The 18,927-nt window shown below is 38.3% G+C and overlaps 1 protein-coding gene across 4 annotated transcripts in view; it reads left to right on the forward strand.

Annotated features, from left to right (window-relative positions):
- mbd2 (methyl-CpG binding domain protein 2) overlaps positions 1-18,927 on the forward strand; it is a 71,242-nt gene that overhangs the window by 18,053 nt on the left and 34,262 nt on the right. For 3 of the 4 annotated variants that reach the window (XM_088355607.1, XM_088355605.1, XM_088355608.1), the window contains exons 4-6: positions 519-609; positions 677-854; positions 12,812-12,939. In XM_088355607.1, the coding sequence (XP_088211733.1) occupies positions 519-609; positions 677-854; positions 12,812-12,929 (387 nt within the window). In that variant the 3' untranslated portion in view covers positions 12,930-12,939. Of the gene's footprint in view, positions 1-518; positions 610-676; positions 855-12,811; positions 12,940-17,184; positions 17,505-18,927 lie in introns of those variants that run through there. The other variant, XM_088355606.1, reaches the window with a different exon arrangement.

An 18,927-nucleotide genomic window follows, 5' to 3' on the forward strand; every position in this document is an offset into this window, starting at 1 on the left:
GCTTCCTAGTATACACGTAGATTCGCAGACGGACTGACAACAGCGGATTGACAGGACTCGGTTCAAATACTGACAGGGAGCCAATCAGAACCCGCGGCAGTTGGCGCCAAATGAGCGGGCACGGGTGATTCACATCAGTCATCATGACAATTTGTGCTAAATACATGCATTAACAGTTGCTTTGGTGCGCAGTTTCTTTTGTTTCCCCGAAGAACCACTTTCGACATAAAAATTGTGCTCTTAAATGCTACTATGAAAACATTTTCAAATCCCCAAATTCTCTTTATGTATTTGTAAATGAAGATAGGCAGAATTATAGAAACTGAATTATTTCTCCTTCCTTTGGGAAGGCTTACACTATTTTTTTTCTGACATTGTACATTGTGTAATCAAACAGTAATTGAGTTTAATGTATGTTGTGTTGTAAAAGGTACAGAAATTAATTACAAAATGTCTTACTTTTTCAGCGTGGGTGTTTTTTTCCACCACTAGTCAACACTGTCTAGTTGTTTTTGCAGCTCTTTTGGGAGAGGAGGTTGAAAGGCTTGCGATCGTCAGATGTCTCAGAGGAAGTTCTTCGCACAATGGACTTGCCCAAAGTCCTACAGAGTAAGAGATAAACATAAACTTCAAAATGTGATTTTGACCTTGACTTTGGACTTTTTTGCCTTTGCAGGTGTTGGTCTAAACTCAGGTGATGACACTCTGTTGTCAGCCATCGCTAGTGCTTTACACATGAGCACTGGTCCTATTACAGGACAGACATCAGCTGCAGCTGAGAAGAACCCAGCAATCTGGCTAAATACCTCCCAGCCGCTCTGTAAGGCCTTCACTGTAACCGATGAACAAATCCGGTAAGAGGCAAAATCTTGCATGAGGAATGTTACTTTTACAGCATATGGGGCTTTTCCTGTGGGGCTTAAATACTGTACATTAGGGATCTCAAACTCGTGGCCCAGGGGCGTTTTGCTTTCTGTGTCACTCCCTGACCTAATACGAAAGTTCAAAGTCAGTGTGGCCCACAAGAGTTTGTTATGTATGCTAGCTCTGTTCTAATTAGTTAGGCAGGGCTCAAAATTGGGAACAATTCACTCGCAAATGCTGCCACAATTACAGTGCGTGAAACATAAAAACAAAAACAGCTCACAAAAGGCCAGTCTCTCTAAAGTTCGTTTAAAACTGATTTTTGAAAGTCAACGTGCTTGGCTGCCTGCTCTTGTTTGAAGCATGAGATGAAGCAAAATAGACGAAGAGACAAAAAGAGAGATGGTGACAGAGACAGAAAGAGAGGGACAAAATGGGAAAGACATCGACAGACAGAGAGACAGAGAAAGAGTGAGCTATGGTGATAGAGAGAGAAAAACAGGGACAGAGGCAAAGAGAGAGAAATAGACTAAGATAAAAAAAAAACATAAATGAACTAACAGAGACAGAGAGTGGGAGAAAATGAAAGAGAGAGAAAGAAAGAGAAAGAGAGAGACAGAAAGAGAAAGACCGAGACGGACAGAGAGAGAGACGGCTAGGGAGGGACGGAAAAAGAGAGAGACAGAGAGAAAGAGACTTTTAACTATTTTGATTAAAGTATTTTCTTATTAATTCTCAACACTGTTGTTTCACATCTTCAGATCTTACTTTGTGTAGAAGAGCATATATGTTTGAGAAAAGTGTAATTTTTGATGCGATGTGGCCCCACTTTGCCTGGAACCTAACTCTGGCGCTAAGAAATATGTCGTGTTAAATTAATATAGGCAGCAACCTCAACACTTCATATTGTAATTGTGGCATTTTACCTGGGTTAATGCAGCCTTTAAAATTAATTATGTGATTCAATAAATATTTTGTTTATTTTTTTCAGTTTGGGGGCTTGAACAGCAGGGAAATATCTCACCATATTTTCAAGAGGCACACCGTTCTAAAAGTCGCACTCTCACCCAATGCTTTATTTACCACACATATGGCACACCTGAAAATAGTGCATGTGCTTTATAATAGAATAGAATAGAATACAACAGAATAGAATAGAATAGAATAGAATAGAAATGAACAGAAAATAATACAATAGAATTGTCTTTATTGTCATTGATATCAATGTTGTAAAACACAGTATGCATAAGATTAGACATGGCACTCCAGGGTCAAAATATGTAATAAAGACATTGAAAGACTAAAGACTATCATGATGAATAAGCAAAAAAAATTCTAACGTAATGTTTAGAAAATTGTTATTTTTTTATATACAATCAACAGGCCCACACTTTAACTACGACCGCCTTACAACTTACAAGTATACAGGTGTTTGCATGTAAATATAGAGTGGGAGCAATAGTCTGTCCGCCTTACAACAACAGCACACACACAAAAGTATTTAGTTGGGCTTGTTTACAAAAATAGGGGGAGCAATACACCGTCTGCCTTACAGCAACAGCGCGCACAAACAAATATACAAGAGTGCATATTTAAAAGTAGATCAGGAGCAAAACTGAGTTTGATTGTGGTCTAGTTAAAGGAGCTGTAATGATTTTGGAACTTGGTACTCTATGTCACCATCCCCTGGCTTTAAGTCATGATTGCAGCCTGAGTCTGGTTATTCATGATGATTCATGTAAGTACATTAATTGCTTAGACACGCCTGAATAAACTCTTCTTACTATTTCCATCTTTCTTGTGGTTTGGACGTTTGGATTTTAAATGAAGAAGACCTCTTACTATTTTCACTGTTTTAATGCTACACTTACAAATAAAAAAACAAATGAAACTCCATGGGTCACTGTCAAGCACTCTCCTAGCTCTTAAACCTCAAACCTAGTGTTTTCCGCCCCGAACAGCTCTGATAAAAGTAAGATAGTGAAAAAAAAGTTTAAGAGATTGTTAAACTCAGTTCGGAATTCATACATACATACCTAATAGAAACAATATTTAATTTTCAACTTTGAAGGACACATCTCACAGATGACAGAGTACTACTAAAAGTGTTTTACTCATCATTCAGCAATAGGCTAGGGCATGGTAAACACATATTAAGAATGCACAAAAATAGAGCAGGAACAAAGCTTTAATTCACTGGTCATCAATCCAACCCCTCGAAGTCGTCATCCTCCGTACAGCTGCGCCAAATGTCCATCAAACGTGGCAGGTTCACTTTTGGAGTCTATTTCTGTGCTGTGCGGCTCCTCTAAAATGATGAACAACAGTGCCAGTAGACCCGTTAGCCCAATCATCTATAATTCGCCTGGAATGAAGGCAAACTCGGAGTTCATTTGCTTCACTTGTTTTTTCACATCGGCTGTGAAGCCCTGCACAGATGAGGTGCCATTAGCGAGATGTGTTGGCGATCAGCACCATTGTCAGTTGGTACTGTCCCCCGCCCACCCGACGCTATTTTCAGAGATGCTTCAAGTTCTCTTGATCATGTGTTTTGGATCCCGCGACTACTCAGGGTGAAGAAATCGGTTACATTGCATATTTTTGCAATCTCACTGTGTCATTAAAACTTTCACAGTATATAAGTGAAATGTAAATGGTAAGTGGTCTGCATTTATATAGCGCTTTTCAAGTCAATGAAGACCTCCCAAAGCGCTTTACAATGTGCTTCACACCTACGCATTCACACACACACTCTCATGTTAAAAGAAGACAGCATGCCGATGTGAAATATACCATGGAAAAGTGCTGCTACAATTGTGACACCGGTGCTGGGAAATACAGCACCACCAAAAAACAAAATGCCAATTGTCTGTGGAGAGAGACACGGTTTGATAGTGATGCGTGGAATAAAGTAGATGTTCTGCATAACACACAAACTGGTTCTTTCATATAACCATGAACACCCACACTTCACCCTTTAACATTCTCATAGTGTCCTTTACTGTGCACACAAGACGTGCTGCTCATTTTGAATAAAATGTCATATTTTTATGTGGGCCTTATAATCATGAAAATATAGTATGTGTGTGCAACAATTGTAAACAGTGGCTGATTTGTAGAGGGTTGTATTGGAGTTTTCTCAGGATTCGGGGGCATTTATATAACGGATCAATTGTCCTGAAAGCATTTTTCTTTTAATGGAAACAGTGACTGACTGCCATCTATTGATTGTAACAGAACCGTCTTATACTGTAAGTGCCTTTTTATTGAGTCTTCCACAGATGGACTGTATTAGTGTACTTGTACTTACTGTTCTGGTATTTCTGCTTCAAGTGTTTGTTTGCTATGATATACACAGTATTGATTTCACATCACTTGCCTTTAAAGGGACAGTGCATATTATTTGGAGCCTTGTGTTAAAAGAAAGCTCATTGATTTAAAACAATTCATTGATTTAAATATTAAGCAAAGTATATGAACTATCGTGCATTTTTCAATTCTTAAAGGTAGAGAAGTTACGCATTTATTTTGCGTAACATATGCATCACCCAAAGGGAGTTGACATAATTGTCCACTACCATGCTCCTACGGGTACCCAAAACCTCAAAAAGGCTAGGCAAAGAGAAAATGAGAAGGAAAATAGTGCTTTTTTATCACTTTAAAAATCCTTAGATTGTATTCTTTCTTGTGATTTTTAGCACTCGTTTTCGGTTGCACTACACCGTACAGCAACATCTATTGGTCAAATAAGACATACTGTCCCTTTGAATATAAAAATGACTATTAATAAATTAATTACCTTTTTTAAAACATACATTATAATAATCTTAGTTGTGCCTGCCTTTGACTAAACTATGATGTTTAGTTTTTGGGATAATCTTCCTCTATTTAATGGGTTTTTACTTGTTACTCTGATTTTAACCCATATTTCAAAATCATTGGTCTGAGTTTTCAAAATGTTTGGTGACGGAATGATTTTTTTTTATGTTTTCTAACCAAAAGTAAGAAAACAAACCTCTTTAAAACAACCAAAACATTTTATTTATCAGACAGTAGATCCTTTGGATTATTAAAATAATATTTTCTCCCGATATAAGATTTTTTCTTTTTTAATGAGCAGAAGTACGTATCATCTGCTAATTAAGACCATTTGCTTGTTTCAAGTCTTATTTTATTTAGTAGAAACATACATACATACATACATATATATATATATGTGTGTGTGTATGTATATCTATGTATATATATGTGTATATATATATATGTGTGTATATATATATATATGTGTGTGTATATATATATATATATATATATATATATATATATATATATATATATATATATATATATATATAATGTGTGTGTGTAAAGAAAACAATACATTTGATTAACCTTTTTTACTCAAACTTAACATTTACAAACAACGAATTAGTAATTGAAAAATGTAATGTAAAATTAATACAGTGTTTTAAAAATCTAAAAAAAACAAAATTGTGTCACTCAATCGAGTGGTCATCCTGAAAGGAGGATTACCTCATATGTGGTCCTTTCTTAAGGTTTCTTCATTTTCCTCATCTTGAGGTTTTTGAGTTTTTACTTGCTCTCATGTAGGTTTTAGATCAGGGGATGGTGTAATAATTTTCTGTGTTTTGCAATAATCTGTGGTCTGTGCAACTCTTTGAGACTCCTTGTGATTAAGGGCTATACATATAAAATGACTCGACTTGTAAAATCCTTTGATGTCTTCTCTCCCTATTTTGAGTGTCTACTAAACTGTAAACGTATCAGTAGCCTAAAAGTAAAAACAGCAAATAACTTGAATGATGATAAAAACAGAACTTGGCCTGGCACAATTAGATGTGTGTCGATTGATGCATGATGTACACAAACAACCAGCATAATAAGCAAACTGACAGGAATGTGAAAAGGGGTGACATTAATAAGGAGGACACTGTCAATACGATTTTGCAATGGTCACAGTGTGAAATTAATGTCAGTCAATCAATTCCACATAAGATCAGAGTTACTGAGAAGAGGCACCCAAGGATTTTTTTAACGCAATTTTGCTCTGCTACAGAACAGCACCATGGCATCATTATTCTTTTTACATTCATGTCTCTTTTCTAAAGAATGACATTTAATCGAAAAGCAAGATGGGATTAGATCAAATGAGGCTGATTTGAACGGGTGGCTATGGTGGTGTCATAAAAACACAATAAATATGTATAATACCAAATAAATGTAACAAACGGTGGATCTTGTAAGAGTATCTTGGGGTTAGGCGTTCTATTTTAGCTACTTTTTAATTCCTGTCGAACTTGTCTGACTGTGTGCCATTTCACAGTTGCTGCGGTAACTGACCCTTTGGTGTTAAGCAGGTTGTTTACTGAGCATTTCTAATGACAATGGTACCCTGTTGTGGTTCAAATTCACGCAGCGTGGGGTCAGACGAAAGTAGCTTTCGAAATGCAGCTAATTAGAGTTGTTAAATAAAAAGCGAAGCTGATGGTTCATCTTCAGCAGTTTAGTGTTTACAATTACCCAATGTCAGTCAGTAAAATGTTAATGAAAATTGGCCTCATTATCAGCTAATGAGAAGTTTGACTTGTCTTTGCTTTTAATACACTTTTTGACTTGTAGCCAGTTGAAAATTAGAAAATGCATAATGTTTATACCTACACTGCAAAAAGAAAAGCACTTGGCTCAAAGGTTGTTATACTGGTGTCTAGAAAAACACTCCATTGGCAGACATTATAGTTTATGTAAATATTTTCCATCGTTACTATTTTTATAAACCAATTTTTTAGGGTAATTAGAAAAATTTGACTTCTTAACCCTATTTGTTGGTTATAAATTTTTTTTTTTCAATTATACTTTTGTGTTGCTTTGATAGAAAAATAGGTAAAAAAGTACCGTAATTCTATACTAGAAACCGCCACACTGTGGCTTACAATATGATGCTTTTTATTCTTTTTTTTCTGCATGGCGAATAGTGTCAGCGGCCACTTCGGTGGTGCAATCGGCCCCTCCCATGGATCTCCCCAGCCCCCATCCAGCAGTGTGGCGTGTCGCCTCAGTTGGCGCCTAGCATCTGCCTTAGAACTGGTGCGGACCAGGGAATCTGACTGTTCAATTAAAACAAAGCATTGCGAGGGCCCGCGGCGGGTAATGACGTGATTTGATTCGTGCTCAGTGTTATGAATGTCAATTGAAGAAATTCAATGAGGCGCGGGCCAGCGGTGGGAAAACTATGACACTTTTCAAAAGCCAAATGGCTTGAGCACGATTTCCACTGTCTCTATGGGGGGATCGCAATCTTGGCAGAATCAGCGGGGAAATGTCTAGTACAGAAAAGTAACACATTGTGCCGCAATTAAGACACTCGTTTGCGGACTGTGCCGTTTGTAGTCAATCTTAATCAATTAGAGCAACAGTCAATAATAATTAAATTTGCATTAACAGGAGTGCGGTAAAAACATTCTCAAAGCGCAACTTAATTTAGTGTAGTGACTAAAATACAGTAGCCCAATTAATTTTTTCTATGTAGTAATAGCAACACTTGGTGTCAGGACGGACCAGAACAGAGCAGGAGACCCCAGAGCGTTCGTACAATTCTTTATTTGGGGAAGCGTAAGGGTTAGCGGGAGACGTGATCAATCGTAGCGTGGGGGCGGAGGCAGGTCGAGTATACCAGGACTGAAGAGAAGATCGTAGCGTGGGACGAAAGCGGGTCGGATCGGAGGCAGGTCGGATCGGAGGAAGGCAGGCAGAATCAGGTAAACAAGAAGGCACATGTAATCGGGAGAGTCTTACGGGGTACAGAAGTAATCCTCCGACAAAGAGTTCTCCACGTAACGCGTTTAAAAAGGGAGCATTAACCAATCAGGAAGCACATTCCAGCGCGCCACATGATTACCCCAGGTGGCTCCACTTGGGTAATCATGACACTTGGTCTCCTCGATCGCTCATGTGCAGAAAAGATGGGAGAGTTTAAGATCAGTTGCATGGCTCAAAATGACTGTTGTGGGCTTCTAAAAAATGTTTCCCCAACCCGGGACACCAAATAAGCAGACACAGACAATGGTTAAAATTGAATATAAATAAATAAATAATCATTATTAAAATAAAACAATTACATAAATACAAGTATGGAAAGGAACAAACTAACCATGTGAGGAAAGCAAGCTGATGGAGGCTCATTCACACTGATAGGCATTTCAGCAAAAGGCAGCAGAAATGATTTTTAGCCAGCTAACCACATTCTGCCGGTGCGGAGTCCTCCACACTCATTTTACTTATTTAAACCACAATATTTCTTGTTGGATTATTGCAGGCTCATTTAGCTTATTCATGATGCCTGTGCAAGAACGAGCATTTCTTAGACACTCTCCAATAAACTTGAACTCTTCTTTTTTCCATTTTTCTCTGGGTTTGGGTTAGTCTTTGCACTCTACTTGAAACGGGCATTTTCTTGCTTTAACCATTTTCATGCTACACTGACAAAAAAAAAAAAAAAACCTGCATTGACGAGCATGACGCTCTCCTGCACTCACCCACTCTCCATCCCTCTTACCTACAGGGATCAGAATTTTCCGCGGATCCGCGGATTTCCGCTGTTTTTGAACCCCAAAGGCATTCCGACTTTTTCTCTTGCGTAGCAAACAAATTCAAAATCCGACTGTCTCACTCTTTCCTTTATTGCTCTGGCGCACCCTGGCGGCCGTTAGAAAAATTGGCCGCATTGTTGGTTGGGCTCCGCCCTGCTTTATTCCTGGACCCTGGCTATTTCAGCTGAAAATGAAAATCTCCATTCTGATCCCTGTACCTAATGTTTTCCGCCCTGAACAGCTCTGCTAAAAGTAAGATAAAATTCGATAGGGCCAGTGGGGCATTGTTAATAGAAAAAATATCTAACTCTAAACTTTTTAATGCCTCCTCAAATCATTCACCCTACCTTTAAAATATATTGCAAAATAACAAAAAATATATATTTGAAATGAGCAACTTTTCATGACAGAAGCGTAAAATGATTTAAAAGAAAAAAAAAAGTAAAGTAAAGTAAATATATATACATATATTACAAAAATGTTTTGGCTGAACTATAAATTAAATTAGAGAATTATACAGATTATTTAGCAAGCCTAATATGAAATGTGATGCTTTTAAATTGTGAAGAAAGCCGAGTTATGTCTTAAGATATACATACAAGACGGCAGGGGGCACTGTTCTACTTACATTGTCTCGACTTGTTTGACTGACAGTCCAGGGGAACATCTGGCAAAAGACATTACAGCTAACTCATTGGAAAATGTCTGTCTCCACTCGAGTCTGGCTTTACCTTCTCACTCATTTCCTTCCTGCAATCTCCTCCTCATATCATTTATTGGCTGTTTGATGCATTCTGCCCTATGTCCTTCCATTTTCCTTAATAGCGTAGCGCTTTGTTTCTCTCATTTTCTTATTTTGTCTTCAAAGTTTTAAGTTTTCATGTTTTCTACACCTGTGGTCCTGGACCTTTTCTGTCCCATGGACCAGTCTAATGTCTGACAATATTCTCGCAGTTGGCCAAATAATAACATTACTGGTAATAATAGCAATAATAATAACAATACTAAATCCACTGAGTAATCACTCAGACCAAAAGGGATGTAGATGAAATAGGAAAAGGCATTAGGTTTTATTTCATTGTCACACTATTGTTTATATTTTTGTTTTGTCTAACTTTTTTATGAATGAGCTAGCATTTAACAGTGTTTTTACTTGATTTATTTTCCTTGTATATTTCTGGTCTTCATTTAAAAAAATGTTGGTTAACTAGTGATTCCAAGAGCTGTGAAGAACTCTGCACCTTTGAGAACATGGGGGTGTATAATAGTAGTCTGTACAGCCCTTTGAGGCTTCTTGTGATAAAGGCCTGTACAAATATACATGACTTGACTATTTTTAGTGATGGAACCAACCTGAAAGATAGAAATAAACGTAAAAAGCAGGACAAGGCAAAGTGGAACCTTAAAGGAAATTAAATAAATACATTGTAAATTATATTTTTGTATTGTTTTTATAATTTACATTGTCAATGAATGATTAAAGCTAGGGCCCCATGTATATAACAACGTGGTACCGTGAGTAAAATGAGTGTCATAATGAGATAAAATCTTAAGCCTTTTCCCATGTCCTCTGATCCTTAGTGGTCTAGTCGTAAAATCTCACTGCTGCGAGTTGCTTGGCCTTTTGGCTGAGAGTAAGTGTCCCGGCTCCTAGGCTTTGTAGCGTATTATGAACTGACCGATAATGGATAATGAATAACGAAGATAGAACAATAACCCTTAAAAACCCCAAAACCCCCCAGTTGGGTTTGATTCAATACGATGTCTTCCAGGTGTGGTCAGCAATATTTTTAAGTAATATACTACCGTAAAACTTACTCTTTTTTTTGCATTAATAAATATGGTGTAAGCCAGGGATGGGAAAACTACGGCTCACAGGCCACATGCGGCCCGCCTGACTTTTTCATCCGGCCTGCCAAATGAAAATAGTCAGAAAATATTGACAAATCATATAATAGTAAAGAAATACTATCAATAAAAATATTTTTGGTGCCACCTTTGTCCTGATGGTCCCTTTGTATGTCTACAAAAGCACAATGACAGAAATAGTACAAAAATACTACAAAGTTACTACAGAACTGATGATCATATATCAAACTAGGGCCTACGATATTCTTTTGCTTTCATTCTGAAAAGGAAAAAAAAACTATGGAAATACTAAAAAATACTGCCACCGTATTACTATAATAAGAAAGTACTTATACAAAAATATTATGACAATGATACTAAAAAAATACAACCACAGTAATATGACACAAATACTAAAGAAATATTACAAAAATACTATGGAAATACTACAAAAATACTTAATACTACAAAATGCCACTACAGTAATACTCTAATACAAAAATACTACTACAGGAATATTATGACAGGAATTATTTACATTACATTTACATTACTGTGACAGAAATATTATGACAAATACTACAAAAATACAACTACGGTAATACTACAAACATTCTACTGTGGAAAAACTACAAAAACACTACAGAAATATTGATTAAATACTACTAAAATGCTACAACGGAAATACTAAAAGAACACTTCAAAAATGCATTAAAATATATTCAAAAATACAACTGCAGTATTTTTGCAAAACTTCTCATCAATTTTGTTGCTTAAAACAGGGACCTAATATATTCCAAAAATAAGGGCAACTTATTTTTTTCTTTGCGGCGCGGTACCAAATGACCCACGGCCTGGTCCGCGGCCCGCTGGTTGCGGACCATTGTTCTATAGCATTAATAGCCCCACTCATCCGATTAGTCTTACACAGTCTCGCATTCCAATATTTCATGTTCGTCTTCACTCAGTCTTTGTTTTTTTCCATCTGCATTACTCTTTCGCTATTTTCAATCCCTCCTCCCTCGGTTTGCTCTGATATCTCCTAACTCCCTCCAGCATTTATGCCTCCTGTGCGCCCCCTTTTCTTATCTCTTTCCTCCATTAATTTCCAATTCTCTCCCACTTCCCCCTCTCCCTCCCTCTGAATGTGCTTGTCATCCTAAATTGCTCTCATTCCTTTTCCCTCTCTCTGGCCTGCTCTCCCTACGCTGCCTGTGGACAGATACCCGTTCAAGTTTTTAAGACCAAATTGTTTAGGTGGTTAAGTTTTAACTCCTCTCTTTTTTCCTTCTCCCTTCCAGCCCCAAAATATGCCCTAAAACCTGTCTCAAGTGGGTATTTGAGATAAATTATTTAAAAAATGATGAAAAAAAAAAGCAACTCCAACATACCAATAAATATTTTATTTGTGGGGGGAAACACAGCAATGAAATATGTGTTTATCATCACACAGGGGAACGTGTATTAAAATAACCAAAGCTGCAGATGTACTACAATTTACAGTAGATGGAAACACAGGATAATGCTTACCATATTTATTCTTGTTTAACAAACACAAGTTTTGGTCACCGTTATACATGAGGTTTTATTTGCGCAATGATTAATCAGTTGAAAAACATCGCTGACCACAATTGGAGACAACAGAAATGCCTTTTTCTTTATCCATTCTGAAATATGATTTTCAATATTTGGCAGCACTATCCTATTCTATAATAAGATATTTTCAAAAACTCAGCTAATAGTTAACAGGGCTCTGTAATCCCTTATTTGTGGTTCAATGTTTTAAGTACTATACAAGATATAATTACCTGACAGAAGTTAGTTTATAAATACCTAATAGATGTTACACTGAAAAAAAACCTCTTCCCATAGTGGCAGAGTGAATCCTCAACGAAAAAATATTAAAAGTAATCCTTAATATAAGCAAAAATGTCTTATTGAATTGATTGGTCTTTATTGTCATTGATAACAACTGGTGAATCGATCTAATCAATAACTTGGTTATTTAAAAAATATATTCTACCAACGTTAGAAAGAAAATACTTCAAATAAGTGAAATGATCTATCCTCTGGTAGATCAAATACATTTGTGTATTGTAAGTATAAGTTGTCTTATTTTAAGGAAAAAAATGACGGCCAAGAACTATGAAAAGATATTGGCGTAAACAATGCGCTGCACCCACAAATTGACATTGTCAGGTGTGAAACTTGCAGGAATCCTTCTCCATCGCCTACCAAGGAGTCTTTAGAAAATAACGTGCTAACAGGTACAAATGAATTGAAGATTTATTTTGCCACTTATATTAGTTTGTTATTCAGAAAAGAACTCGAGCTATATCCCGAAGAATGCTGCCTGTAGCTGGCCTCAAATGTCACATTTATCTATCTTTTCCACAATGTGCAATCCTCAACCAGTTTTATTTGCTGATATTCTTAAAATAAATTATTTTAGGACCTCACTCATTTATAGTATATTTATGTTTAAAATGTAGGGAGCAGGAGCTGAAGGTGCATCAAGCAAGAAGGAGCCTGGAGGAGGCACTGATGGCAAACAATTTGGCACAGGCTGCTGAAAACAGCAAGGGAAAGTCAAAAGGGAAGGCAGCTTGAAGAAAAAAAGGTAACCACGTTTGTCTTTAAGCTTTCACATAACAAAAAGGATGCAGACCACCGTGTTTTGTAATTTATTTCCAAAGAGACGCATCACTTTGGTATTTTTTAGGTAATCTTTTGGGTTCTACTGCATTCTAAAATATGCAGTTTGTTGTGGGCTGTTACATATGGTAACAGGTCGACCTGGGAGGTATTGCACGAAAACAACTGCGGAAATGCATTTTTTTGAGATGCTATGATACCTACTGGTTACATAAAACCGTAACCGATTATTGAGTACTGTTTCGGGTTAACCGACACCCTTGGATAAAATGTTGTTATTGAGACGAATCTGAGTCAACATAACTCAACACATGAGTCAAAACTTACAGAAGGTCTATTAATCCTTGGCTAGTTATGCCCCAATACTGATACAAGTGATAAAAGAAAGGCATGTTTCAATTGAAGTCACATTTTTTTGTATAGCCCTTAATCACAAAATGTCTCAAAGCAGCGCACAGGCCACAATTACACCACCCCCACCATCTGAAACAGACATGCGGTTAAAGAAAAACTCAAAAACCTCGGCATGAGGAAAATAAGAAACCTTGAGAAGTGGCAATTCAAGTAGTAACCCCTACTAGGCTGCAATAAGGCTGCATTGGATAACAATACACAAAACATAACCACAATCAATAAAAACATATGTCTCATCTCATCTCATTAGCCGTACCGCTTATCCTCATTAGGGTCGCGGGGGGGCTGGAGCCCATCCCAGCTATCTCCGGGCAGTGGGCAGGGGACACCCTGAACTGGTTGCCAGCCAATCGCAGGGCACACAGGGACAGACAACTCATTCGCTCATTCACACCTAGGGACAATTTGGACCGGCCAATTCACCTGAAATGCATGTTTTTTGGGAACGTGGGAGGAAACCGGAGTGCCCGGAGGAAACTCACGCAAGCACGGGGAGAACATACAAACTCCGCACAGGAAGTCTGGAGCTGGATTTGAACCCACGACAGGTTACCATGACATGAACTGTGCCGCACAAGCGCTAACCACTGCACCGCCGTGCTGCAAAAACATATGTAATAAGTAAAATTGTTTAAAAAAAAAAAAGTTCATGACAGCAATTACATAGCTCCCCATCTCAACCGGCTGGTTGATGCAGATATTGACATCCTTCAGGTCCAGGTGCTGGTCCTCTGACTCATACTGTTTCTTTCTTCTCCTTTATTTTGCCTGCATCAATCATAAGCTATAGAATAGTAGTTTGTCTTAAGTGTAGATTTACAAACTTCCACTGAGGTTGCAGATCTTATCACCGGATGCAGAGCATTTCACAGGGGCCTGGATGCAGAACACTCTCGACCCTGTATATTTTTGTAATGTATTTATTTTAGAGATTTATTCTGTTATGTGTTCTACGAGCGAATCAAAAAGAAAGGGCGGAGCAAACGCGGGCTGATGGGAAGTGGGGTAAAGCTGAGTTACCGGTAGATCTGTCTGTTGTCGCAGCGGACAAAAGTGGATATATATTTTTCCCACCCTTAACTTTGGAAATATACATTTTGTTTCCTTGGATTACTTTCAACGGGACCCGGACTTTACAAGTCTGCATCATACGTTAATTACGGGTATCATTTTCCATTCATTCCGATTGTGGTTCTAAGATTGTCAACTATTTATTTAGTTACGAAGGCCACTGACGCATCAGGTTAGCATTGCTCGTTCTATGCGTTTATACTGTCATTGGCGTCGGTTGTAAGAGTATTGTTAATTATTAATTTTACAATTCTAACCATTTTAACATAGTTAGAAGTAAAGCAGCCGAGTCCTGCCATGGCCGGACTCGGCTGCATTATACCGGCGGGCGGAGACGTAACTGCGTGAGATTCTTGCTCAAAGATGTTGTGGCAATTTCGGAGGGAATGTCAAGGACGGATTTTATTAACAAGTTTGTTGAAAAGATTCTGAAGTTTAAAAAGGAGGAGGTACATGCTGTCATAAAAATGACTTCTGGCAAAGGCTTTGATGTGAGTTTTGAAACGGCAGCTCTTTATCAAGAGTTTTGGAATCGCTTTGAGGGAGTGAGGTCCCAGTTTTCAGGATTTACAGTGGAGAAGCTGACTGATAATACTAACAAGATTGTCGTTGTTAGAATGTTTAGTGAAATGATCAGTGCTGATGACGTCTGTTATTGGTTGAGTAGATACTGCTCAGTAAAAGGCCAGGCTATGAAGGTGAGGTGTGAGAAAGGCTATTGGAATGGTGCCTGGAGGGTACCAGTCCAACTACGGCAAGATCCTCAGGGCTTTCAGGGAATGAAACAAATTCCGTCGACTATATTCCTGGGGGAAAACCGTGGCTTTATCCACTATCAAGGGCAACCGAAACTCTGTCGCAAATGTGGTGAGCATGGGCATCTGGCTGAGGTATGTGATCGAATTTTTTGTGGAAAGTGCAGAACAATTGGACATTCCTTTGAGGAATGTAGCAATAGCAGAAAATGCAATCTCTGTGGAGAAACGAATCACCTCTTTAGAAACTGCCCGAATTCGTTTGCTAACAAATTGAAAGCTAGGAAGGCAGTTAACAAAGACAACAAAGACAATGAAATGATGTCAGACAACATAGATAATGAAATGAATAAATGTCACAAAGACAATGAAGTGAATAAAGATAACAAAGACAATGAAATTAATAAAGTCATGGAAATACAAAATGAAAATGAACAAGAAATTAATGAAGTTATAGAAATACCCAATGAAGATGAACAGGAAATGAATAAAGTTATGGAAATACCCAATGAAATTGATCAAGAAATGCACAAAGAAATTGGACAAGACAAACAAATTGAAAAAACAGATGTACCTACCAAAACCCCTGGAGCAGAGACCAGAGAATCAAAATTGAAACAGGAAGAACCTGGAAATTCTGATTCGATTTCTCATAAAATACCTGAATTTGGACATGACAAACGAATAGAAAAAGCAACTGCCACTCCGAAAACACATATTAATCAGGAAGGGCCTGGAAGAGAGTTCAAATTAGCAAATTTGTTTGCTACGCCATTGCCGGGATTTGGAGAAGTCAAACAAATCGAAAAGGCGAATGACTCTCCAAAAACCATACGGGCACTGGAAAGAGGAGTAAAAGTAAGACAAAATTGGGAGTGGTGAAAAAACCAGAAACAAAGATAAGAGATTTAGAAGAAAGCCGATTGCCGGTGAATAAGCCCACAAGGGAACTGTATGAAGTTGAGACGGAGGAAGTCGGGGAGGGAAAAAATCTGACCCTTAGTGGGCAAGGAAGTAAGAGACCCTTTGATAGGTCCTCTGGCTCACCCCCTAACCCAGAAAAAAGGGGAAGACCTGGAACCACAGACAGAGAGTCAGAGGGTCCCAGAGTTTCCCCCGGTGAGTCTCAAAATGAGGTACTACTCTTAAGTGATGTGTCTGACACAGGTGACACTCTCGATGATCTCGATGATCACCAAAGAATGGACTCAGATCCCCCGGTTTTGTCTAACTAGTTTAAATACTTTAACAACAATTATGAACATTACATTCTCTACTATCAATGTGAGAAGTGTGAGATCAAAGGTTAAGGCTCACAGTGTTTTATCGTTCTTAAAAACTATCAGAACGGATGTGTTTTTACTACAGGAATGCTGCATCCCCTTTCTAAAAAATTATAAACAGTGGGAAGAGATTTGGCCATATCCGTCATTATGGAGTGGCTCGAATGAAAACCGTAACGATGGGGTAGCCATTTTAATAAACAACCCTCAACTCATCATAAAGGGGAGTACTGTGATAAGAGACGGACGCGCAATCTTAGCAAGACTTTCTTATATAGGGAATGATTTTAACCTCATTAACATATACGGCCATGCCGACAGACAACTCAGGTACGAACTTTTAGAGGACATCCAGTCGCATATGCTAGGCCATCAACCACTAATCGTGGGAGGAGATTTTAATTGCATCCTAAGTAGGAAGGATAGAAAGAGGAATGATGAGGAGTTTAAAGTAGATAAAACATCAACTTTATTACAAGACATGTGCCGGACATTTAAACTGGTGGACTGTTTCAAATCCATACATCCAGGAGAGGAGGGCTTCACCTGGTTCAGTAGTGACAATGCCAGAGCCTCTCGAATAGACTACATATTAACAAGGGGTTTAGCACAGAGTGATGCAAGATTAATTCCTGTTTTTTTTTTCGGATCACTTGCTACTGTCCTGCTCTCTCTCATTTCCTTCAGGTATGACTGTTGGGAAGGGTTTGTGGAAGTTAAACTGCTCCCTGCTGGAGGATGAGGCTCTAGCCGCACAATACAGGGAGCTGTACAAAGACTGGCAGACCCTTCAAGACTCGTATGATTCACGAGCACAATGGTGGGAAATGACAAGGAAACGAACACAGACCTTTTTTAAAAATGCAGGGAAAAACAAGAAACTCAAAGAGATGAAACGCATGTCGGGACTACAAAGAAGACTCCAACGCTATTTCATCCTAACAGAAAAGGGGATGGACTTTAATGATGAAATCAAAGAGATCAAACAAGAACTAAACGTTTTGGCGGAAATAAAGAGCAAAGGCATCATAATAAGAAGCAGAGAAAGAGAAATAGAAGAAGGGGAAAAATGTACACGCTACTTTTTTTAAAAAATTATGGGCAAAAATGAGGGGATTTTTAAACTTCAAAACGAAAACGGGCAAATAACAAAGGAATGTAGTGAAATAACCAGATTGGTCGAAGACTACTACAAAAAATTATTTGAAAAGAAAGAAACATATGAGAATGAAATGGGGCATGTATTAGATCATATTTCAAGATCAGTGCGTCAAGACCCCTTTTTAACATCGGACTTTACCCAAGACCAACTGAATGATTGCATAAAGACTATGAAAAAAGGCAAATCACCCGGGGAGGACGGACTCAACCTCGAATTTTACCGGACTTTTTGGGATATTTTAGCACCAGATCTGTTAAATGTTTTTAACGAATTTTCCAGTCGAGACCATATGCCAGGCAGTTTCAGAATCGGGATAGTTACTCTATTGCACAAAAAAGGAGACAAAATTGACTTAAAAAACTGGCGACCCATAACGCTTTTAAACGTGGACTGTAAAATTTTCAGCAAGCTTCTAGCAACACGAATGTCTGTTGTCTTGGGAGACTTGGTTGATCCAGACCAAACCTGTGCCATTGTGGGAAGGAAGATCAGCGACAGTCTCATGCTGATCCGTGACACCATTTGTTATGCAAGAGACAGAAACATGCGACTAGCGGTCCTAAACCTAGACTTTGAAAAAGCCTTTGATCGAGTCTCGCACCAATACCTCTTCAGGGTATTGCAAAAATGTGGTTTTCCCCAAAAATACATCAATTGGGTAGGACTGCTATACCGAGACATCTACAGCAAATTCATGATTAACGGGAATTTATCGGAAGCAATCGAGATCAACTGCGGTGTACGTCAAGGTTGCCCTATGTCTCCCCTTCTCTATGTTCTTTGCATTGAACCTTTGGCACAAATGTTAAGAAAAGATAGATTTGTCGAAGGCATCAATATCCCAGGAAGTGGGGGACAAATTACCAAGTGTGTTTTGTACATGGATGATTTTAATATTTTGTGTACTGACCGCGCATCTGTTGAAAGAGCCCTTGACTTGACTGACCTGTTTGGGAGGGCGTCTGGGTCAAGGCTAAATAGAGAAAAATCACAAGTGAAGTTTTATGGAATGTGGAAAGAGACAGAAAAGGCAGGACTCCCGCTGACGGTGTTAAAGACAGACCAGAAAATCCTAGGGATAAAATTCAATGCGGATGGAGGAGGCGAGACCAACTGGGATGACGTGACAAGGAAAGTTAAGCAAAAACTTGTTTTTTGGTCACTAAGAAAACTGACAATAGAGGGGAAGGTCCTAATCATCAAAGCGATCATCCTCCCAATGCTTTTGTCAATCAGTTTAATTTTTATGCCTAAAAGAAACGTGCTGT

Source organism: Urocampus carinirostris, chromosome 16 (assembly GCF_059441175.1).
Source record: "Urocampus carinirostris isolate Australia breed hairy pipefish chromosome 16, RoL_Ucar_1.0, whole genome shotgun sequence".
Lineage (NCBI taxonomy): Eukaryota > Metazoa > Chordata > Actinopteri > Syngnathiformes > Syngnathidae > Urocampus > Urocampus carinirostris.